Source organism: Amblyomma americanum, chromosome 6 (assembly GCF_052857255.1).
Source record: "Amblyomma americanum isolate KBUSLIRL-KWMA chromosome 6, ASM5285725v1, whole genome shotgun sequence".
NCBI classification, from domain to species: domain Eukaryota; kingdom Metazoa; phylum Arthropoda; class Arachnida; order Ixodida; family Ixodidae; genus Amblyomma; species Amblyomma americanum.
In genome coordinates this window covers 50,924,310-50,949,652 of record NC_135502.1, presented here as the reverse complement: position 1 = coordinate 50,949,652, position 25,343 = coordinate 50,924,310, and the positions used below count along the sequence as shown (strand labels likewise).

Genomic DNA, 25,343 nt, shown 5'->3' with positions numbered 1-25,343 from the left:
AATAATAATAATAATAATAATTGTTTTTTGGAGGGAAAGGAAATGGCGCAGTATCTGTCTCCTATATCGTTGTACACCTGAACCGCGGCGTAAGGGAAGGGATAAAGGAGGGAGTGAAAGAAGAAAAGAAGAAAGAGGTGCCGTAGTGGAGGGCTCTGGAATAATTTCGACCACCTGGGGATCTTTAACGTGCACTGACATCGCACAGCACATCGCCGACAACGCCGAAGCCTAATTTCTGCACAATGGTAGCCTCAACGCTATCGCGTTAATAAGTGTAGGTATTTAACTGGTCTGAATACTAAACAAAAACGTTTGCTGGATGCAAAATGCATGAAATCTGTTCGAACAATTCGCAGCGATAAGGTGCACCAGTTATCAGGCGCAGGGCAGAGGCGACAGAAGATCACTTAAATATGTTTTTTTTCTTTCTGTTTGTGGGCTCAACGAGTCTGGTGACCACGATGTTGACGAAAACACGCAGAAGAAACACTGCTGGGAATCGGCTACTACGCATCTAACGCACGATTATGCAAGCAACGGAGCAGCACAAACTATAGCCCTGCAGCAAGCCATGTACTACTCTACAACATTTTGCGCACCACCAATTCGCGCAGCGTCTTATCTCAAGTCCTAGTGAAGGCACCGTGACTAATGAGCCTCTGTCACTGTGCCAAGTGCCACCTCGCGCTCAGCCAGCGGCTGTGACGCCCGACACGTCCAGACAAGTTCGCGACGGGAAGTGCCCAGATGTTTTGAGCGATACGAGTTGCCGTCGACTGCGAGACGCTCATATCACTGTGCCGTTTTTCCTGTTCCTTTGTAAAGTTCCTCTTCTCCTCCTCCTCCTCCTCATCCCCTCTTTTTGCTGCCCCGCTTGCCTCGGTGCAATAACTGAAACCCATGGGCTGTTACTTCCTCACGCGGCGAGGTCGTATTATCTTTTATGCCGAGCAGCGCCGAGGCTGATCGCGCTACGCGCAAGCTTTTGATCGCACGGCGACTTCCCTTCAAGTGGAAACTACATTATTAGCGTATAGATCTGTCAAAGTTGGCCCCAGCCTTGAAAGTGGTCCTCGCTATTTGACAAAAGACTGAGCCGGGCTTGGCGGTTTTGTTATCCCTTTGAGATGCGCATTATGGTGGACTATCGAGAAAAATCTGAAAAGCTTTGCGTGTATATCGAAGCCCTTCTGTCACAAAAGCTGCATGATTGGCCCAAGAACTTTAGCAATTCGCGCATGCAGCACGCTCCCTCGCTCACCAAACCGCAGTTTTATTTTTCTATCAAACACATTTACGCAAGATTAACTGTTTCCCTTATCATTTCACATTGTTTCCGCAACGAAAACTCGGTTACGGTGTCCTTAAGTAAAATATTCCGCCACGTCAGTGAATAAACAAGTGACAGCCCCAGATAACACTTAATAGGCGTAGCGCAGAGCCTCGGTAAGCCCATATTTATTACTTGTTTTGGAAAAGCAATTATTCTTTCAAGACGCAAAATGGCCCTGCAATTCTGTCCAATAATAATAATAATAATAATAATAATAATAATAATAATAATAATAATAATAATAATAATAATAATAATAATAATAATAATAATTGGTTTTTTGGGGAAAGGAAATGGCGCAGTATCTGTCTCATATATCGTTGGACACCTGAACCGCGCCGTAAGGGAAGGAATGAAGGAGAGAGTGAAAGAAGAAAGAGAAATAGGTGCCGTAGTGGAGGGCTCCGGCATAATTTCGACCACCTGGGGATCTTTAACGTGCACTGACATCGCACAGCACACGGGCGCCTTAGCGTTTTTCCTCCATAAAAACGCAGCCGCCGCGGTCGGGTTCGAACCCGGGAACTCCGGATCAGTAGTCGAGCGCCCTAACCACTGAGCCACCGCGGCGGGGCGCAATTCTGTCCAGCACGAATTCGAAATGAAGCCGGTATCCCTGAGTTCCGTGAAAAGAGCGCTAGACGTCTTGCAAAAAATGAATAAATAAATTGGAAATTCGCATGCATAATCGTAGACCCTGTGCCGCTAAGCATTTTAAAAGCAGCGATCTGTGAGGCCAGAGTAAGGCTAATGCTTTCGCGGTTAAGTAATACGCGCTCTTTCGTAGAAATTGAGTGCAGAATGCAGCTGTGCCGATGTCTTCGTTAGCGTATATTAATATATTATTTGAAAATTTTGAAAAAAAAAGGTGTGAGCGAAACAAAGTAAAGGTGTAGTCATGAACTTTTATTACAGGACCGAATTTATTTTCGCGAAAATAATGTGGTTTTCTCTGGCACGTTGATTCCTAGTGGTTTACCTGATGCTTCCTCGCGGACCCTTGTTTAAGCTGGGTTCAGGCATCGCGACCTGTGCAGCTGCACTCCACACCTGTTTACACACCAGTGGGAACAGTTTTATGGGTTGCTTGCTCCCGGTGTTCTTGAGCACACACGGGCATTTTTCGGCGCGTGTTTTTATCATGGTTAGTGCGGAAACTGAAGCGTATCTGCAAGGCCCTTTAAACATTAATCTCCCCTATTGAAACGTGCATATATGTTTGGATGGGTCAGCAAATAGTATTATGGCACATTTGGTTTGATTTTCTAGGTTTAACGACCGAAAGCGATCAGGCTTCGGAGGGAGGGCTCCGGATAATTTCGACCGCCTGGTGTTCTTTAACATTCGCTGACGATGCACAATACACGAACAACGCGACCGCCGCGGGCGCAATCAAACCCGTGGCTCTCGTGTGCTGTGCGATGTCAGTGCACGTTAAAGAGCCCCAGGTGGTCGAAATTATTCCGGAGCCCTCCACTACGGCGTCCATTACAGCTTTAGTCGCTTTGGGTGGCTATAGCTATTAAACTGAACCAAACGGGCTATACCCCTATTTGCTGACTCATTCAAAACTATATGCAGTTTTAATATGGTCTAAACAGTATCTATATGTGAAATACTTAACGTTAAACGAAATCAATTTAGCGACACAAAATTAAAAAAAAAACTCCCTGCCTTCCTTTCTTCTTAGACGAGAGGCAAGACCCTCACGAATTTTTTTGTTGTTGTTGCTAGGGGAACCCTCCGTTTAATTCCTTTTCCTGGTGCAGTGAATGCTTGTGCTACGCAAAAGGAAACAGCTCGTGCTTAACAGAGTGCGTTGCACTAAATCTACCTAATACTACTAAAGCGCGCTCAAATCGTTTGCTGGGTCTTCGCCGTTGTGGATGCGCTTTCCGAGAGCTTTCGAGAGTGACATATGAGTCTTTTTTCAAATTCCTAAGTTCTCGTTTCACGGCATGATTCACATAACCTTGCGACCGCAGCCGCCATCGGGCCCTGTCGAAAGTGCTGTGCAGAGCACTGTAGCTCGCAGGTATTCTCCTCTGACAGCTGGACAGCCTGTCGGCATCGAATACGATCTGCACTGCGTTTTCACTCTCTCCCCTTCCCCCTCTCTTCCTGTGTCGCGATCTCTTTCGCCGGTCGGGGGAGGAGGGGTCGGAAGCTGTTCTCGTATTGCTCTATCGTCCGGAACGCAGAGGGGAGCAGTCGTGTGACTGACGTGTCGTTCGCGACGGCTCGCTGCGCGGAGCTCGCGCCGAGCGATATAGTGCGTCTGTCGTGGCTATACTCAACTACGATCTACTTGGCACGTCGTGCGTTGCATGTGTAAACCTGCCTGGAAGATATGACCTGGACTAAACCGACTTCACCTGTTCGGCTCGGATACCAGTAGACAGGTCAGCTTTGTAGGACATGGCTCAGAGAATATCGACACCGTCTTGTTAACTTTGGGGTCAATAGACAGGGTAGCGTTTTTAATCACCTGATCGTACGAACGAAGAAGAAGTCGCTTAACGTAAGAGTGGAGTTCATTGGCGCTAAGAGACAGCCTTTGTGTGCGCCCGTGTACATCGACAAGTCTGAAGAGTATTTTCTCAACGCAAGCGAAGCCCAAACTCAACGGAGCTTCCAGTCGACTGCAGATACTACATCCGCTGATCGAGCTCAAAGAGACCGATTCGTAAAGCGGTCGTGCTTCACCTTCGTCGGCAGCGGCGGGAAGACGGCTAAAAGTCCACAACAGCACGTACGCTAAAAAGAAAGCGTTTGCGGCCATTAGAGCCGCTCACACGTTCCTCTCTGACGACCTTGTGCACGCGCTCTTGCTCGCTCCTCGGCAGTCCTCCGACTGCTGTTTGGCCGTTCCTGGCCGGTCGGTATAGAAGTGGGAAGGAAAGAAACCTGTTGAGGTGGGACCGCGAATTTTTCTCGCGTTGCACCCACGCTACGTCTCTCTCTCTCTTTCTCTCCTTTCACCACTAAGCGTCCGCGGCCATCCAGGATCAACAGAAGAGAACAACGGGCGCGCATCGTAAGCTTTCTTTCTTTCTTTTCTCCCTCTGTCTTTCTCGCTACGAGGCGCCCTCTGGCTTGGAAGAAAGAAGCAAAACAAACAACCAGGGCAGCGCCACGTTTTGCCCCCAAGCTAGACGGGTTGTGCCCTTTGAGAGGAGCACCTGTCGGTCGGCTCAACTCCTTTCCCGTTAACAGAGGCCGCAGCAGCGACGGCCGCGTTTGTCGCTGCCCGCCACAACTCTCGCGCTCGGCGCCCTCGTGACGACGGGCAGAAGGAGAGAAGGGAATCCCTGGAGCAGGCCGCAGGTCTGCCCGTGGACAACTTTCCCTCGCAGACCGCCTCTTTAGACGTTCGCTCTCTGCTCCGGGAAAGTCCCCGATCTCCGAGTCCCTGCTGGCAGACCGGCCGGACGGACGGGCGGCCACTACTGATGCCCGAAGAAGACGTCCCCCGCGCATAGAGTCCTCAAGGAGTGCGAGACTTCGTCATGCGGTAAATAAGAGAGGAGGAGAGCTCTATATCTCACCTGTGCACACTCTCTCTCTTTTCCTGCCTGCAACTCTTCGCCGCAGCGCGTCTAGAAGACCCGGCGAAACCACGCGCAGCCCAAGCAGCCCCCGAAACCGCAATTCTTGCTTGTTGTTCCACGCCGCCAGAGGCGGCCCGCCGTTCGTGCCAGGTCTGCTGTGCACGTCGAGAAGCCGCAAGAATAGTGACCTCAAGAAGCAGTTTTGTGGGGATTTCTGTGGTTTGAAAAGGTGTTTCGCGTCCGCGCGTGGTCGTGAATGTGATTGTGGCTCGGCGGACAGCTCCCGCCTTTCTCTGCCTTGTCGATTTCGCGGAGCGGCTGCAGGTTGCCGTCTGCTGAGAGGAAGATGGATTCGGGGCCCGTGCTTCTCAACGTCTCCAAGTTGGAAAGCGACTTGGTGCCAAGGTGTTACGAGAACTTGGCGCTGGATGTGCCTAACGGGATCGTCAGTGACGCGACGCGTAAGTACTGTTCAGATTTCTCGGCGCGCTCAGTGAGTGCACGAATGTCTCACTGCCCTATTTCCTAGAGGCTAAACTGCAGCGACTCCAGGAATACTGGTATTGCCGACTTTTCTACGTCGCAGAGAAGGTTATCTTTCCACACCGCGACAACATAGTCGTGTTACAAATGCCGACTAAAAAGCAACGAAGGGTACGAAAGCTTTCGTTACCATCGCAACTAGCCTGTTACCACCGCTGCACAAACGGTACTTTGTAGATTTAAAGAATAGTGTCAGCGTTATACTTCTAGCTTTACTGCATGGATAACATTTTAGAGGATTGTTTCAAGCCAGAATGCCGATCATAAGGCGCCGTTTTACATGCGAACGACGGCAGTCGTCGTAGGGCTTGACTTCATTAGGGCCACCGAGCAAATATTTTGGCCGGAGAACATCTTTCAAACCAACGAGATGTAGAGTAGCGATCCGATGACATGAATATCACTAGGCGGAACCTAGGTTCGGTTTGCCTGGTTCAAGATTCGGCGCAGTACTCTTTGGTTTACCAGACGGTTTAGTCATGTGCAGTGACCGGAGATGTGCTTCGGTGGAAGGCTGTGGCTAGAGTTCCGTCCAGACGGAAGTCCGATTTGCCTTAGAGTTCTGCCCAGACGGAACCTAACCTAACCCAACCCAACCTAACCCATCCAAAACCAACCTAACCTAACCCAACCTACCCCAACCCAACCTAACCTAACGTAATCCAACCCAAACAAGAACTCCAATTTGCGCTACAGACGGAACTCCAATTCGCGCTAGAGTTCCGTCCAGACGGAACTCTAATTTGCGCTAGAACTCCGTCCAGACGGAACCTAACCTAACCCACCCCAACCCAACCCAACCTAACGTAACCCAACCTAACTCAACCCAACCTAAGCCAACCTAACCCAACCCAACATAACCACCACCACCACTGGACGGAACTGCAGCAGAAGCAAATGTTCCGTCTGGACGGAACGCTAGACACTCCGTTGGTTGGAAACCATTCCGTCCACCGTAAGCACGGCGCCTCGACGACATTACAGCGTTTGAGCTGATGATTAGGATATATTTCCGAGTCAAATTCTCCATAAATACTTAAGGCAGGACAAGGGGACAGAGAAAGACACATCGGCATCGGCCACACATCGATGAACCATTCCTTCAGCATTGGGTGCAATCGCTCTGAACTTCAAACGTGCGCTTCCTTAAAATAGCTATCAATTGATAGCGTTTCAGATTAATCTTCGCGGCACAACACTTCTGGGAAGTCAGCCGTTATGATCGCGAAAATAATTACAGTATGATCGATGGGCTTGATAAAATACGAAGGTTTTATTTCTTTTCACTTGGAACTCTTGCACCTCTATACCCAAGGTCACGGAGTTCTCTCGCGTTGCTTGCAACGAAACAGTTTTTTGTCACACGCAGTACAGCTGACTTTGCTGACGGTAATTTCATTAAGGCTGCAGCTGAAAAGTGAGGTCGCGTTGTCAGGACGACAGGTGAACGATTCATTTGTGGCGGGAAAGAATTTTTCGATGCGAAACACGCCGGCTGCACCGGTGACGCCAAATGGCAGGCGGAAAAATCCACTTTGGCGTGGCTGAGGCCCCTGTCAATTATTTTTTTCTTTTTTTTGAAGTTTTATGCACTTTTATTTCCGATTCAGGGTCTACTGCGTGGCCACGTATCTTTCCGTTATGGGAAGCCGAAAACTCTGAAATTCAGGTGGGGTCCATTATGACGAAAACGCTAAAGAACATACCAGCAGATACATGATTCAAGAAGGTGCAAAATACCACTAAAAGAACAAGAAAAGAAAGATAGTGACTAGTCGAATGGAGACAGTTCTAAAGCGAAACGATAAAAATTATCCAGAGACACAAGAAAACGCTGCTTTAATGACGTCTTAAACCGTGGCCTCCGCGATCGAGGCCAAGCTTAATCATGTAAAATCTCGCCGATGAAGCCTGGTTATTCCAAGTGGAAATTGCAAAAAAAAAAAATGAAGCCGTTTGGTGGCTGTAATTATTTCGCGCTTTTGACTGTAAGGAACTCTGTGACGAACGAAACCGCGTAATGTTTAGATTAGTAATATTTTTAAGAATAATCCTGAGATAGATATTTAACTCGTAAATGTCTATTTCTATTACTGATCTACAATTGACGCGACTTTTGTGGCTCAAGCATATTGTGCCCGGAAGGAGCGTTCAAGGGCATTTTTGGGGGGAATTGGCTTTAAACGTACATACTAGCGTTGGGGTTTGGGCTTGCTGGTCTTGTTGCATGGCTACAAGGAGCAGCGAGAAAAGACGAGGACGAAAACTAAGAGCATGTTTCTAGTAGACGGAGAAAAGCAGTTTATTGCGCGCTACAGAAATAACGGCAAAAAAAAAACCGGCTTTCTGGACGCTGTATTACGAGTAGGATCTATGTGAATCTCTCATTTGCTTTTCTTCTTGACCTAATCGTTCCTCAGTTTTCTATTTTAATCAATGTACATTCGACTAACTAGTCTAAAAACATGCGCTTGATGAAAATTCAGGAAAGTTTGCGAGTAGAAACTGTTTTCCTTATACAAAACGCACTGTTATGAGAACGCACGACAGCAAAAAAACAAAAACAAAAAACGCAGTAACAATTTTTATTGCTAGTGTATTTTTATTGCTATTATCATGTTTGTTGTTCAGTATTGTTAAAATTCACAGTTTTGACACGTAGGAAAACCCACATGTAACTGAAACGAATGGGAGCGACTTTATTCCTTTTACCGAAAGTGCGATTGCCTTTCAATGTCTCCAGCCCTGGTACAAAATCCTACGCAGTAGCCGTTCCCCGTAAAATGGCAAACAAAATACACTTAAAACGTTTGACGCTGATGACTTGATTTTAATAGCAAAATGGGAAGCTTGGACAGATACGGCTAACCTGTTCGGTCGACTCGTGGTTGGGTCAAAAGAAAATATTCCCAAGCACTTTACCCCGAAGAAGCCGAGCACCAGGCCAGGGGAAAGTTTGTACTGAGTGGACCGGTGGATAGCCGGCACTGGGGACCGAACCGCACACTTCTTGCATACGACACACTCGCTAAACCAACATCAAGCGTAAGACTATCTCTGGATGACTTCCTTAAACAGACCGCGAATTCCATAAAGGATCTTGCGGGGTTCCTCTGTTGCCTACTTATTGAAAGGTTTCTCGCTTTGCACCATTCGTGATGAGCGCTGAACTCGCTTTCCACATGTTTCGAACTAGACGCCGCTGCCAATGGAGGATGGCTATATAAAGTCACTAGAAATTGAAAAGCACTTAAATCACGACGTTCCGGCTGGAGGACGATATGTTTTCGAAAAGGCTGGTCCTCCAGCCGAAACGTCGCGAATTAAATCCTGTTATGTTTTTCAAGTTCTGGTGACTTCATATCATATTGATCAATCAGCTGCTAAGAAATCACTGTTGGCATGTTCGACCGACGTGTGTATATATATATATATATATATATATATATATATATATATATATATATATATATATATATATATATATATATATATATATATATATATATATATATATATATATATATATATATATATATATATATATATATATATATATATGGAACGTTGGCCACCACCCGGTGGACGGCTACAAAGCAGGCTATGTGGGTAATGCTTACTATATGGGCTACACTAAATGTTTTACATGCCCACGTGACAGATAGACACACAGGAACTCAAGTTTGGTTAGTGAGTGCGCCACACGTTTTCCGTATCAACGGTGCTGCTTTCACCTTTGGGACCTTTTTTTATAACTTGTTTAACGGAAGTAATGGAATGACGCGCGCATTGCGAGAGAGTGTATGAGCAGGGCGAGAGGAGGCAGGAGGAGGTTGGGGTAGATGTATCGGTCCCAGCTGTCTGCAAAGCGAATTTTTCGAGTGACAGCTGCCACGAGCACTCCGACGTTCCGAGCGTAGGTACGCGGCGGTCGGAGGAGGCTCCTTTACTGTACTCTCTATCACAATGTGTCTGCATTAAGTGGAAACAGCAGATGACGCTGTCGGGTACAAGGGCTGAGTGCTCAAAGCGTACTCAACGCAAGGTAGGTTCGTGACCTTGGTCAATTGTGATAGCCTGGCTACGATGCTCAAGCGCTTGCTAATCACGGATTACTATGCTGCGCGCAGAGGTTTGAGAATTTTGCTTGGGACTGAGATCCTTCGGATTCGAACTTCGACTGCAATATCCGAACTCATCTTTCGTAAAGTATTCACGCAGCAGCGATAGGCTTGCAGGAAACACCTTACGCATATGCAAGGTGTTTCAGGGAAGGCGATCACTCGCGTTTGAAAATAGGGTTTTTGTGATAAACAGAACCTCTTTCCGGCATAGTAATGCCAGCGTTGGCGGACGTAAAAAAATAGGCGAATCATCTTAACTAGCTAAGTGATTAACTAAATTCTAACAGTTAGCTTTTTAACTATAACCAATAGGAACCTGAATGCAATTATAGATTTGTAGCCAGTCGTTAATAGTAGCCATTTCAGTCTTTCGAATTTAAAAAAACGCCACTACTCTCACCGCTGCGGCACGGCAAAATTTGGCTACATGCTGCTAAAATACATGCACTTTCGAAAAGTACGCAGGCAAAGCAATCCCTCCAGTGGTCGTTAACTAGTCAAAATAGCCCAACTTTGTCGTGCCAAGGCGGCGAGAGTAATGGCGTTTTCGAAATTCTAAACACTGATATGGCTATTACTAACAGTCGACTACAAAGCTCTAATTGCAATCAAGTGCCTATTGGTAACTTGAAACGGGGTGTAGGTTTCAATTAGTGTGCAATTACTCACCAGCATATACCTGAGCGCAGACATATGGATGCAAAGGAAACTTCGCATTCGAAGAATTCATCCAGACGCGGGATTGGAACCCGGCGCTACCAACTCTCCGGAGCATTCACTTTAGCAGCTAGACTGACCGAGACGAGTTGCAAGCCAGAACCGATCGGAACGAGCTTTCACCCGGACTGAGACGAATTTTTCTTGGGCTGCCAGGACGTTCAGAAAACTGTTTAGCTTTCCTCTCTAGCCATGTGGATGGGCTCAGATGGATGCTAATGAGTTAATTCTCCCTTTTGAACGCTATATTCTCGCTGCGATGGGGATAAGGAGCGTTTGACGAATTCGGCTTTCCAAAATTAACTTTTTTTTTGTAAGGCTGCTGACAGCTAAGAAAAGTAACCTCTCTAGGAAGGCTTGTGCGCGGCGCTCAGCTGGCTATATGCAGTCTGGGAATCACAGTCCGCTTTAGCCATGCGTCAGTATCAAAAGTAAACGCAGCGGCGCCAGCAACAGACCTCAAGGAAGTTTCTAGTTGCAGTCGGAGCCGTCACATCCGGTTTTTATACGTCGCTATGTACAGATGGATCGTCCACGCGCGGTCTGAACTGGTGGCGGCAATTATAGGAGGTGCTTATTCACACCAGGGGCATCGCACCACGAGGTCGGGTTTTCTTATCATCCATACAAGGCGCAAACACCTAGCAGCCTACCTGTCCTTGAAGGCACGTTGCCCTGCGCTTTGCGCGGCGGAAATGTGAATGCCCGCGTCGCATGCAAGTCTGATGCATATCCGCACAGTCGCAATGAAGCCTCCTCTGCTGCGTTTTTTCCGCCCTAAAACAAACGCATGGTTTGTTGTCCTCATATTGCACCAGGCCGTCAGAATAATAGTTTTGCGTTAGGAACAGCTAACAGTGCAGTGACATGGCGGTAAATTTTAGACCACAAGCGACATTGCTGCGAGCAGCCCAGCTGGTTGACATCTGGTAGTGGATTAACGCGAGCTCTACTGTCGGTACAACTACAACGGTTTTACTCACGAACTGGCTGGAAACTGTTGACGAATTGCAATATAAACTTTCCACCCTTGCGGTTATACCATCCAGCCGGGTGTCAATAATAATAATAATAATAATAATAATAATAATAATAATAATAATAATAATAATAATAATAATAATAATAATAATAATAATAATAATAATAATAATAATAATAATAATAATTGGTTTTGGGGGGAAAGGAAATGGCGCAGTATCTGTCTCATATAGTACTTCCTAAGTACATATAACGGGTGTCAAGACAGGAACGTTTTTGTAAGGGTAACGTTTGCACTTACCAGTGCGGTTCAGTTACTACTGAACAAAAAATCCCTCTTCAAATCTATTACGTGCGTAATCTTCTGCTCTTGAGTATGACTGCCTCGAAGATGTTCTTTTCACTTATTATGACGGGCAACGACAGGACAATTTCAATGATTGTTTCCGCAACCGCACGTCTACTTGGATAATATATATGCAGTGTAACAGCCGGTTCTATCAACTCTAAGTGAAGTCGGAGGTTCCTGCATGCCAGTCGTATTATCTCAAATTTGACAGAGGCGGGGCCGCTTTTTAGTGCGTAAGCAGTAATCCGGTGTGTACCAAACCCGAGCATAGCCGTCCGTTGTCGGTTCGCCTGTAGCGGGAGCGCTCCGTCCCGCGGCAGCGCCCGCTCTTCGCCGTCTGGTAAGTAGCAAAAATACGTGCTTTCGCACTGATTCGAATGTAGCAGACATTCTCTGTAGTTTTGATCGTTTGGAGGAGTTATTCGCAGATTTCGTCGCAGTTTCCCGGGAAACAGAGAGAAAGGCGAGAAATAAATAAATTAGAGCTTATGTTTTATCGACACCGGTCGTCGGTGACCCAACATTACGCGTAAAACAAGCGTTGATATAAATTTTCGCCGGCCATCAAATATCGCGCCTCACTGAACCCCGAAGGCAGCCACACAGATAGACAATCTTACTAGGAATCTTACTAAACTGCTGTGTTTCTGCATTAAGTTTAAAGGGGAATGACGCAGAAACTTGGCGGGCATAATTAGTGTCTTAATGCGATTGTGTTAGAATCCCCTAGGGCCAAAATGCTGCGTAGGTCATAAAATTCGCCCATTGGCTGGATGGAAGGGAGATCACCAGACCGGAACTGACGTAACTTCCGGTAAAGGCTTCAACACCTGCGGTGTGACTACAGGCGAGGCGCAGCTTGACTTTTTAAGCCCTCGTGTAGCATACCTCCGGGTCAATGGCCGCAAACCATGGATGTAAGACGAAGGTAGTGTCACCAGGGAGCGATTAACATTCCTTCGTGTCTGTTGTATGTGCCACGACTCCAGCAGAAGCCTCCTGCGCTGGTTAGCTTCGGTCTCCAGTACAACAGTGCCCTCAAAGTCATTTCGGTGGTCACATTCCTCGCAGTGTTCGGCCACCGCGCTGCGCTGACGGTTCATTTGTCGGACGTCCTCATTCTTTCGGCGAAGTTCTTCGTTTCCCCCACGTACGAGGCCGGACGGACTGAGCAGGGAATCTTGTATACAACCCATTGGGCCCTTTTGGGTGACGGTCTTTCGGGCGGGGGAGAAGGCGTCCGATGGTGGTAGCCGGTTTGTGCGTTGTTAGCACCCCTTCTTTACCGAGAATTCGAGCCAGCGTCTCGTTCACGCCTTTCACGTATGGTATGCAAACACGTTTCCGGTTCTGGCGTGTGCTTGGGGAAGGAATAGAGCTATTTTTCTTTCTTTTTCTTTTTTTTTTTTGGGCTGACGCGTCGGAAGAATGAACTGGGGTATCCATTTTTTTTTGGAGATCCGAGACTACTCGGTTCTTCTCGTTTCTTTTTTCTTCATGTGAAGGACATATGGTGTCGGCTCTCTTCAATAAAGATGCAATGACAGATGCCTTGTGGGGAGTGGGATGATTCGAATTGAAATGGAGGTACCGTCCCGTGTGGGTTGGTTTTCTGCGTACCGAGAACCGCAAGCCTTTGTCGTGACTGTAGAACGTCGAGAAAAGGCAGACTGCCCTGATGCTCACGTTCAACTGTAAATTGTATGGCCGGTTCAGTTGAATTTAGATGGGTTAGGAGGTTTTCTATTTCTGACGTAAGGACGCTTCAGTGACAGCTGATAGTGACTGGGTTCTTGGGATGATAGTGGCTTAGTGAAGTAGCGGTAGTGGTCGCAGTGGTACAGGTCGCGCTACAGTCTTCAGAACGCTAGCACAAAGAGAGAAAAGGTAGAGAAGAATGTTCTCGCATTTTCTCTGCATCATTACATTGGGTGCCTTTCAATTTTATTATTTTTTAAGCATAATTTTTGCGCAAGGGATACAAAATTAAAGGCATACTGCTTGAACCACGCGTTGGAATATGTTTGAAGATATTTTCGTACTAACCCTGATTCAGAAACAGCGCAGGAACACTCTCTTTGTATTTCATTTTTATGGCAACAAAGGTCATCATAGTAAACGTTATTATCGCTTAATATAAAAAGGGGACGTTACCAGGGCCATAAATTTAGTGCGTGAAGAACGGTAGGCTGCCGAGAAGCGCGCCATAATGGCTGCCACTATAGTTAACCAAGATGTGGAAAGAGCGTGCGACATATTAAGCAAAGTCAAAGTCAAAGTCATTTTATTCAGGCAGCAGTAATAGGTGCCTAGGAGGCAGACATAAAGGCAAATTAATGCCTGACTCAGTTAATGCCCCTTCCCCCCTTCCCAAACACATCACTCAACAGCAGGTACAGTCACATCGTTGAACAAAGTTTCGATCAACATAAAAGGAGCACATTAATACAGCATAGCATGCAGGGCTAAATCATACTGCGAGGAAACAAACAGCCAATATAAATCGCATGCAGTAATAGGCAGAGAAAATAAACAAAACGGCTAATTCGCACGGCGGCGCTGGAGCATTAGACGGGGTGGGAGCAAACACGACTGCGTTTCCCCGAAATTATCTTGCCACTGACGCTGCGGTGCTCTCTCTTTCACACTCCGAAGCCCATTGCTATAATCGCACTGCAACACGTTGCGTCAGGTCTGCTTGCGTCGAGAGGCTTGCTCAAGCCGCTTTGTCAGAAAAGCAAACGAAAGCAAAAACTATAAGGACAACGTTCCTTCTGCAATCGACATCACAGAGAGAGTGGTTCTTGCTTTTCCCCCCAGGCTGTATGCGAAGTCTAGTTTGGCGTTTAGTTTTTGTGTTTTACTTATTCAAGAGTGCTCGAAATTAATCACCTTCAGTGCGGCAACTGCAAGTGAAACCCGTTGTATAACGTTGTTCAGTTTTTATCCCGTGTGAGTTACTAGCAGTCAAATGTTGTGCAACGCAGCTCCAGAGCGATTGATAGCTGTAGAGGTATGCACCACTTGTCCCATCTACTTGCACTTTATAGAGGTCACTGACTGGGAGTGGGTCATGTGGTAGAACCGTTATTGTACCCCCTAAAGCTCCTAAAAGCTAGAGGGTCGAAAACCCAGAAACAAATGTAGTATTTAAGCCTTCGTTAAACATTGAGATGTATAGTAGGGATAATTTATCTGGACAAAGAGGCACTTAAAAATTAATACGGCATAGTACTAAATAGCACTGCTAGCTGGTACCACATGAGTGGACTTCGGCTACGCATGTGCCTTTCATAATGTTAGATTCTGAACAGAGACAAATATGGAATATCGAAAATTTTGAATTACACCAGGTATAAGAAATCAATGAACAAAAGAAGCCAGCAGTGTAGAAAGGAGCCTACGGGTCCTGTAGGTCCTGTCGGGCATTACGCGGTCTTCGTCAAATTGCGACCCTGTCTCACTGCAGCTACCTGTTATTTGTACCTTACTCTCGCCCCGTAAATCTGTGCAGCTTTTTCTTTGCAGTGCTGTACTATCACCGTTCCGTTTTCCAGCTGCACTGTTTTTTCCTCTGCTCTTGTTGTTGCAGCGCACTGATACCTGCCTGGCAGACGAACGAGTACGTCACGGCATTGCGCCTATTCAGCCCCTGAGATTCTAACGCGTTAGTAATACGAGAAGGCAGGGAGCCTCCGAGGCAAAAAAAAAAAAAAAAGCACCGTCAATAACGGCGTCTAAAATTCGTGTTGCATCGCCATCAGCATCGTTATTTCCATCATCAAGGTTACCTGCTTGTTTAAATCTATTGCGGGGCGTAGATATCTCCTATCAGCTTTCAGTTGGTCCTTTCCTGTGCCAGCTGCGCCCGCCTTACATCTAAAAAAAATTCGCTATCTTATCTTTCTATTTCACTCCGCCGTCACTACCACCCACGTCTTCTTTCACTTGACGTCGGCTTTTTCACCTTTCTCTTTGTTACCTTGTTGTTGTTACCGTGTTACCGTGTTACTTTTTTCTTTGCTCTTTGTTACCTTGACAAGTAAGCGGAGCAGGGGGCGGCAGAAGGTTAGGTGGACGGATTAGATTAAGAAGTTTGCAGGCAAAGGGTGGATGCAGCTGGCAAAAGATAGGGTTAATTGGAGAGACATGGGAGAGGCCTTTGCCCTGCAGTGGGTGCAGTGATGATGATGACGATGATGATGATGACCTTGACAGGCCACTGGTCATTTTTCATCTTGCTAGCAGCAACAACACAATTCTCTGCCGTTGTCCTGGTTGCGAAACCGTCATAAATCCGACGTATACAGCACTACCTAATTATGCAGTGTTTGCCGTAAGCGCTGCAACACGAACGCCCGGGAGGTCTACCTTGTTAGGGCAGTCTGAAACAAGATCGCATGATTGCATCTCCCGTATAGCTGACACGACCGTGTGATGGTGGCCCAGTTTATTTAGCCTATGCATGCCCAAACTCGGAATTTTGGCGCGATGGAGCCAAAAATTTGTTGGGCCACAGTGCCCAGGGTAACCACGCTTTCGAAATTGTAAAAAAAACTGATATGGATATTACTTACGGTGAGATACGTACACGCCTCTAAATAATTGAGAAGCCTAACAGTAATAGTTAAAAAGTTAACTATTCAATATTAGTTAACCACCCTGTTAGTTAGCACGTCTTAGCTGTATTCTCATGTACTACACCGTTGACAATGCAAGCGCTCGTCTAACCGAAAAGGCCTATTTTTAAGCATTGTGTAGAGTCTTAGGTGAAACACCTTATGTAGGGGGGAATATATGGTGCATATATAGGTGAGTGTATAGGTAAAGACTGAGAATGTATGGGTGAATCATAGCCATCGTGTCCATGCGACCGAATCTCGATAGCTTGGAAGGACTGCGTCAGCGTGCCCGTTTGCGTGAGCAATCTGTGCCGCTCATCTGCGCGAAGCCTGCTGTGCACACGTGGCAACGCTATCGCGCGACAGGTCATAACAGCTGCAGGATAAGAAAAAAAAAAACAAAAACGTGCCGCTATTTCCGAGTCAAGGCCGCGTTCGTACAACGAATCATATAAGTGCGTGGACTTTTTCTTCACGAATTTTGTGAGCGGTTTTAGCGGCGCACTTGTGTGCTCCGGTCAACGCGCGATAGTACTGTAGCACTGGTTTGACTTTGTTTATTGGGTTTAACGTGCCAAAGCGACTCAATCTATGAGGGACGCCGTAGTGAAGGGCTTTGAAAATTTCGACCACCTGGGGTTCTTTACCGTGCACTGACATCGCACAGTACACGGGCCATCGAAGTTAGACAGCGGTAGGTTTCGAGCCCGCGTCTTTCGGGACAGCAGCCGAGTGCCATAACCATTGAGCCACCGCGGCGGCTAGTGCTGTAGTACTAATTTTAAGGTTTATTATATAGACTGATTTTGAAGCCCCAGTCCACCAACGACTGTCTTGGAATGGTCTGCTAGCCATGGCGATAAGTTATTTATTTATTTATTCACGTTACTCCTAAAGGCCCTCGCTGGCAGGGTTTTACATGATTGGGGTGGGGGGGGGGGGGGGGCGATACAACTTCTTGTTAACGCGTTACATTTTAAAAGAACAAGTGAACTGATAGCAACAATAAATAGAACACAAGTCATAACAAAAAGGGAACAAAAACAAAAAAAATCAACACATTTCCATCTCAGCGAATGAGTCCTTGGATTCTTTTTATGTCTGTTTCTGTAGCGACGTCCGATGGAAAACTAGTTCACCCAATGATAGTACGAGGAATGAATGAGTTGGCATAAGAAGATGAATAGCACTGTAGGCGATTAACTTTGAAAGAATAACGTCGTAGAAAGGGAATATGAGGTGACTGAAACGAATCATCACGAGGGGATGGATTGTGATAAAGTTTACGGAAAAGCGTTAAACGAGCAAGTTTACGGTGATGTGATAAATATTCCCGCTGGGCATGTTTCTTTAACCCTGAGGCGCTTGTGAAAGGTGAGTAGTCGGAAAATATGAAACGAGCAGCACGGCTCTGCAAGCATTCGATGTCAGTGATAAGGTAAGCTTGAACAGGGTGCCAGTGAAGAGGGGAGCACCCACTGTGAGGCGATAGCTTCGTTCTGGGCTCATTAAAGGTATTCCACCCGTTGCAATTCCACGCAGTTTTTTTGCTAAGTAGCGGTGGAAAAGTAGGCAACCGAGGAGATCTTTTCGCAACTATTACAAGCCGCGACTCTTCTTCACTGCTCATTTGAGCTCCGTAAATCCTGGCGAAAAGTGTGGATTTAACTTGTCACTTTCACTATACATGTGTCGCGCAAAAAACCTTCGCAAGGTTAGCATTCAGCGGCGTCGTCATGCTACGCGAAACCTGGCTTTTAAATGAATGCACGAAGTACGCGAGTGAGTGTACAAAGCTTCTCACACATCTAGAGCAATTTACAGCACAAATTCAATCACTGGAAAACGTTCGTGGATGAAATGTGACGTCACCCACACGCGCGCACGAAAATAGGAAGCGTTTTTCATTTCGTAAAATATACTGTCTTTTGCACTATATCATCCCCAAACGGAGCATGTGTAACGTGCGTGGCTCACGAAGCTTCGGAAAGGCTCTGGATGAACTTCTGTGGTAGTGATTACAGTGGAGAAATATTAAGTTTAACTGAAAGTAATGGCCTCTACCGCGCCTGGAACAGTAGCGGCGGTGACAGGCTTTGTCGAGTCTTATCTGTAGCTATGGCGCTACACGTAACGTCTTTGCCAAAACTAACCGATGTTTCTCAGTCGTACGGAGGAGCGTTTACGCCAGCCCCGAAGCTCTAAATATTTGTAAGGTAAAGTGAACAATTGTCCTCAGATTTCAAGACCTTTTGATTTTTAGGGAAGCCGTAAAGGCTCCAAAGTTGGAGGGAGAAGCAAACTATGTAGTCTGGTAACCAGGTCGTCTGGCAAAGACCATATGCGTGTTCGCGACGAGTCGAGTGAAACAGAAAAAAGTGATGATGGTGCAGCAGCCAACGTACAGTCTTGGTCAAAAGTCTTAAGGCCACAGCGTTCAGCTGCAGCGAAATGAATGTTACTATATGCTCCGTGTGGCGGATCATTCAAAACACAGGTCCAGCAGGAAGCTTCTATACCGCTAGAAGGAACCTTCTGCTAGCATTTCAAGGTAATTCGTTCTTTAATAGTGCTGTAATGGCTCTGTTATGCGGCTGAAGCGAATAGCCTTTGGCCTTAAGACTTTTGACCAAGAGTGTACCTATACTAAGCTGACAAAATAATCGGAAGATCCGTGCTAGTCCGAGGCATCTCGTATGGTTGGTCTTGCGAAGCCAGGGGCCTAGTAAAAATAGAATGAGCTAAGCAGTCTAAAACATTCTTCCTCCAAGAGGTGGTTCATCCTATGTAAAAACAACATAGTATTCTACTTTCATTGTTTCCTCTTAGATCACGGACCATCGTAACGGCCCCCTACATTCCCAACCCCTTTGTCCCTCAAACCAAGTTGGAAAAGTTTTGAATATGCCATGTGTAAAGCCGCGCTTCATCAACGCGCATATCTTTTTTTTATTCCTTTAGCTTGTGGTCACTGAGGGCCCCCGGTCTACGCCCCCCCCCCCCCCCCCCCTCCCCCGCAAGCAGTGCCAAAGGCGCAGGAAGCACTGGCTGCTTGACAGCACCACTGTGACGGCCGAGGACACCTGGCGCCAAGAAAGCATGCGAGGCGCGAACAACGAGCACGTGGGGCCGCTTGATCTCGGGCAGCATTCCCACGGCGGCAGAAGGCGAACCACCTCGCATTCCGCGATGGGCCCCTTTTTTAATTCTTTTTTCTGGCATTCTCGATGGCACCGAAGCGTCGCGGTGGGTCAGTGGTCCCGCCAATTAGCTAAAAAAAAAAACGCTTCATCCGTTGAGAGGCGACGCGTGGGTGCGGCAGGGGAAGGGAAAGAATCAAGCGCTAAGGCCGAGAACTCCCCTCGGGGAGAGGGTTTTCAGAATGTTTTCTGTATATGTTTCTTTTTCTAAGCTCCGGGCTCGAAGTTCGGTCCAATCTTCAGGGGCTGTGGCTACCTCCATTGGTTATCGAAGCTTAGGGCGGGCCTCGATATATGACCGCCCTAATTTCTTTGTGTGCAAAAGCTTTAAAACTGCATGTAAAATCATTGGAGGGCAGACTTGTCTAGTTGAGCTAGAGGCTTCGTGCAGTGGCACGTAATTCTACAACCCTAGAACCTCGCGTCGATGAGTAAGGGCTTGTAGAGAGTGTTTCTCTGTGTGAGAATTGTCTTCGTCAGTTACAGCTTGACCGTCTGTGTGACTCAACTTGTAACGCAGTTTGCCCTTGTACATACTGTAAATATATCCTCTCTTTGACCTTCATCTGCACATCTCCCTTCATCACCGCCGAACAACAACGTTTGGAAGGGTCTGCACCCTTCTGAAGAACCCAACGGACCATCAAAAAGTTACTCCACGGATAAGGGAGAGAGCGCGCGCGCAACCCTTTTCACCTCGGTTGAATTTTCATCTGTGGCCACCGCGCACTTTGTGAGGAATATCAGAGTTTCTACTTCATGCATGGGTCTCTGCTATGAAACAGTTTTCCCATCTTTATGAAAACAGCTAGAGATGGGGGAAGGAAATATGCCACCTATATATGAATTTAAAAAGAAAAGCGCAAATTTTGACTCTAAAATATTTTTATACTGAACATCGTATAGCGTTTTTTTAGCTACAAGAAATAGATTTTATTGGTCGTTAGACAACTTTGCTTTTAAACTAACGCACGTATCATATACGCTTCATGTAGAAAACGAAAAAAAAAAAAGGACAGCATTAGTAAGATTTGCCGGAACCACAGTCTCACGAATGACGTTGCATAAAACCCCTGGAACCAACTCTAGATTGTTCTCTCATTGATCTCTTTTGCCCCAGTTTCCGTACAAAGGCGAATTTTCGGTGTGGCATTATTCATAATTACCTAAAGGACTTGGATGCACAAAGATTGAAGTGAAGCCCTGTCTTTTTAAGAAGCCATGTTTAGGTTCCATTTGACGCAAACCAGGCAGAAGAAACAGATATCAAACAAACTAGGAAATATATATTCCTAGCATTTTAATTTAACCCAGATGTACGAGGCGCTTTGCAATGCAAGGGGACAGGATTCAATTTCCACCTCCAGTTGTTTTATAACCAGTGTTGTAGGCGTTAACGAATTAAAAGTAACTAAATACGTTACTCGTTACGTGAACAAAAAAGGAACGCGTTACCGCCCTACGTTACCTACAAAAAAGGTAACGCGTTATCATTACCGTTACCGAAAAAAAGTACCGCATGTTACTTTGCCGTTACTTCATGGATATGAATTTTAAGTTTTCGTCACCTTAAGAACTTACGATAACAAATTTATAAAGCTCACATTTCTGATATAACATCTAGCCCAAACAACGATTTTACGCGATATCCTGATTTAACGAGAATAGTTTGCACAAATGTGTAGGAGCTTAGCAATGTTATAGTGGCGTAAAGTTGCCTGTAGAGTTACAAGTGTTGGATTCTAACTCTGTTGCAGATGGTGAAGCCATGTTCTGAATGTGGAATTAAACACAAAATGACACGCCATCATCAATTCTAACTTCACAAAGAAAAATCGCTGAACTCTCAACAAATTTAGAGTAATTCTGAAAAATGTGATGTTCTAAAATGCTCGGCATGCTTCCACCCTGAAGGGTTGTGTGCGTGAGTGGCTTCGGAAGGGGAGGTACGTGAAGGCAAGTCTGTGAATGCGTGTTCGTGCACGTGTTTCGTGCTTTATGGCTATTGTCTTTCTTTTTTAGTTGTTTGCGTTGTCAAGGGTAGCTGTTTTCTGGCATGCATGCGAACCCCGACACGGGTTGTCGGGAGCAGCTGTACATTATGTTTATTTACATCACTTTAGGTGCTCTGCGCTTTTTATTTCTAAAAAAGGGGGCGGAGTGGGTCACAACTGGAACATAAAGTGACTAGTAACGTGACACCTCCCGTTACCGAAAAATGTTAACGTAAGTACGTTACCCGTTACAGTTCCGAATTGGTAACGAGTACGCTACTAAGTTACCGAAAAAAGTAACGCGTTAGCGGTAACGCCGTTACTTGTAACGCGTTACCGACAGCACTGTTTATAACCTGCAAAGACATCTCAGTACATGAAATCTTTTTTCAGTTTGCCTCTATCAAAATGCGCTCATCAGTGCCAGGAATCGACTCCGAGTCACGTATGTTGCTCAGCCTGTCAAGTCTTGAGCCAACGGCCACCACGCAGTTTGATATAAAATCCTTCCACTAGCCAAATCCATAACAACTCTCCCGCAAAATTAAGGCATGGGTGTCTTGTGTGCGCTGTAGACGGTTTCTAGCGATTATAGACTGAACCGACAAGTCAGACTTCGTCCTCGGCGCGTCTTGGACTTGTGCCCAATGTGAGCTCCTCTGGGTATTAAACTGTTTTGATTTCGTTCGCCAACCCACATCAGGCAGTCGCGACCATGAACGCGTTAAGCAGGCAGAACGGCTCTTCTTCCTAATGCGATGAGGGTCAACACCTTGATCTCTGCTGATGCTCGTAAAAGCACTTTCCGCTTGAGGCTTCTTCAGTGTTTGCAGTTATACGAAGCGTTCAGCGATTTTTTTTGTGTGTGTGGTGGTTTTAAGTGCGACTGACAAACTGATGTTTCCTGCGCTCTGAATGACTGAAACGTCTTGGAACTAATGAATTACCAAGGGGCGGGAACGGAAGCTTAGCTCATCACGGTTGTTTGATGGTAGCCACAGGGCGATTAATGACAGCCACCTTAGTTTGCATAGTAGCGAAGGGAAGACTGCGCTGTAGTTCCGGAACATTAATGCTTTTTAGCAGTGACGCAGTGTGTTGTAAATGTGTTTTTTTTTTCGACAGGTGACCGAATTTCGCAAGAGACAACTTCAGGACCACGTATATTTTTATTTTCTTAGAAATCAAATCTGCTGTCACGTATGCATAAAGTTCACAAGAATCTACAGTCGATCGTCGCGAGATTTTTCCGGAAGTTAGGAAAGGAAAGCTTGCAGACTTTTATAGCTGGCATTGTAAGATAAAAGAAGGGCTTCTTGGGCTATCGCAAACTAAGAAGCGCTCACTGCCGGCAAAAGTACGGACAAGTTATTCAAGGGGTGCGAAATTTTTTTGCCAGCAGATTTCGCCGATTCTCAAAACTAAATTCACTGCAGAATCGCGTCGTAAGTCCACGGGCATTTGATGTGCAACGCAATAACTATTCGAATTTTTGGAGATGTAATTAGCCGCTTAATTTAAGTGCACACGAGAAGAAGCATTCTCGCCACTTTTGCGGCCAGGAACGTCCTCATACTATTATCTATGGGCTTTCTTTTGTGCGCACGTGTCATCCGTCCGCTGCGAAAACCGCTGATGAGCCCACCGGAAGACTCTCATGTCCGAGCGTATATTTGCACACCATCACTTCTAATAACAATAATAATAATTGGTTTTTGGTGGAAAGGAAATGGCGCAGTATCTGTCTCATATATCTTTGGGCACGTATATATATATATATATATATATATATATATATATATATATATATATATATATATATATATATATATATATATATATATATATATATATATATATATATATATATATATATATATATATATATATATATAATTGGTTTTGGGGGAATGAAAATGGCGCAGTATCCGTCTCATATATCGTTGGACACCTGAACTGCGCCGTAAGGGAAGGGATAAAGGAGGGAGTGAAAGAAGAAAGGAAGAATGAGGTCCCGTAGTGGAGGGCTCCGCAGCCGGGTTCGAACCCGGGAACTCCACTTCTAGACCGAAACTCTTTTTTTTCAGTTAAAGCATGTGGCACTTAGCCCGCGAGTCACGATGTTAGCGTCTACTTGTCTCTTGAGACACCATGTGTCTTGAGGATTTACGCGCCTTTGTTTTATGACGCAAGAATACAAGGAAAGGTGATGGACAACAGACGTAAGCCGGGGGAACTTATCGCCACGTGTCAGATAAAATACGACAACCAAATTACCTGCGTGCGTCCTTCTTGTTGTCTGACCCGCACCGCCAAGTCCGCACCTCCTTCCCACTTACCTCGCTCTTTCCTCTTCCTTACATTCCTCGTCTGAACCAGCTTTTATTCTTTTGGTGCCGGTGGATGCGGCATGTCATTCATTGTGGGCAGCCGAAGGGGGCGCGATCGGAGACAGTTAAGCGGGAACTTTCCTCCGTCCGTGGGCTGACCTTGGAGGAGAAATGGCGTCCCGCTCCTAGTCTTAAGAGAAGCAGCTGCTCCGCGATACATGAAACTAGCGCTCGGTATCGCTGCGCCATAATCGCCTGCATAGGTTTTTTTGCCGCACGGGCGCCAACACGTCGCCTGTTTTGAGGTTGGTTTATAGATGAGCAGCGGTGAGCGCTTCGGGCAGTGAAGCTTCGTTCCATGCCTGATGATTGAACCGCCATGATTATATGATGATCGAACCTTGCTGCGCTTCGCAGCGTGTCTGCAGGGAGTTCTTGATGCATATGTAGTCAGCATTCTGCGTAACGACTATATTTGTTTTCGTGGCAATCCTGACACGAGCACCCATCACGCACACGCAGCTCTCCCTCACACACACGCACACACACGCGCGCACGCACAACCTTGTCGTGGTGGATAAGTAACAGGAAAACGCTCACACTAAACAGATTTCGCTTAAAACACGACCTCTTTGAGAACTGTAAAATGAAGAAAGCCTAATTCGACGCAGATTCTATATTGGACATCTGCGATTCCAAGTCTACTTGGTGTTCAGCATCGATTGAAACTTGCGGGCATGACATTATCTCATTCAGTGCTGTGGCCGAAGATTGTATAGGCTCAGACTGGTCTGTTGGAAGCACGTTAACTATATGGGAGAAAGCTTTGTCCTGAGGTGGGAGTAGTTTGGCTGCTGCTGCAGCTGATGATGATGATGATGAGACCTCTACCAAGTCGACATGACTTCCGCGCCGTTAGAACCAAATCCATTACCATCTCAGGGATTTTAAGTTTCTAAAAATACAAGGGCCGCCTTTGTGTATTATTTGTTACCATCTCTCGCTTTGTCGCTTTAAAGCGAGCGCGCTGGCACTTCACCGGGTTGCGAAGCACCGAAAAACATGAGCATCGTTCTGCGAATTTCAGTGCGTCTTGTTGACGGAGCATGCGTACCTTTTGGCAACACGCCATCAAGCTAGGATCGAACGCAAACATCACCTACGGACGAGACTCCAGTTCTTTCCTGTCTCTGTACGTAGAACTTATGTGAGAAATTAGCTCAATTAATGTTTGAATGTACTCTTAACAACCCGTTTTATGTTCATGTCTTGTTGCGAACTTCAAAACTGGAACACTTAGGCGTGTTCGCGTTTTATTCACTCAACGTGCTACACGCGCTGTGTGGCTGTAGCCCCGCAATGACCTTCCGCTCTTTCCCCAAGGGGCGAGCTTAAAAAAAAGAAGAGAGCTCGTATGGTGCAGCGATTCTTTGATTTGATTCTCTTTAATCAATCCGTCGCGACAACTGGCTATACAAGAGGTGCGGCTGCTCTTCAGCCGACAAGGAAATATTGAAAGCATTTAATTTGAACCGAATCATTATGTTAGCCCGGAGGAAATAACTTTCTAGCTCAGTATAAACAGAAATGAATAAA

The 25,343-nt window shown here is 46.2% G+C and overlaps 1 protein-coding gene across 1 annotated transcript in view; it reads left to right on the top strand.

The window, feature by feature from the left end:
* The first annotated feature begins 3,539 nt into the window (after positions 1-3,539).
* Positions 3,540-25,343, top strand: part of LOC144136784 (ATP-binding cassette sub-family G member 1-like) — a 62,346-nt gene continuing 40,542 nt past the window's right edge. Inside the window, exon 1 of the mRNA XM_077669407.1 lies at positions 3,540-5,348. Within this exon, the coding sequence (XP_077525533.1) occupies positions 5,234-5,348 (115 nt within the window). The 5' untranslated portion in view covers positions 3,540-5,233. The remainder of the gene's footprint in view (positions 5,349-25,343) is intronic.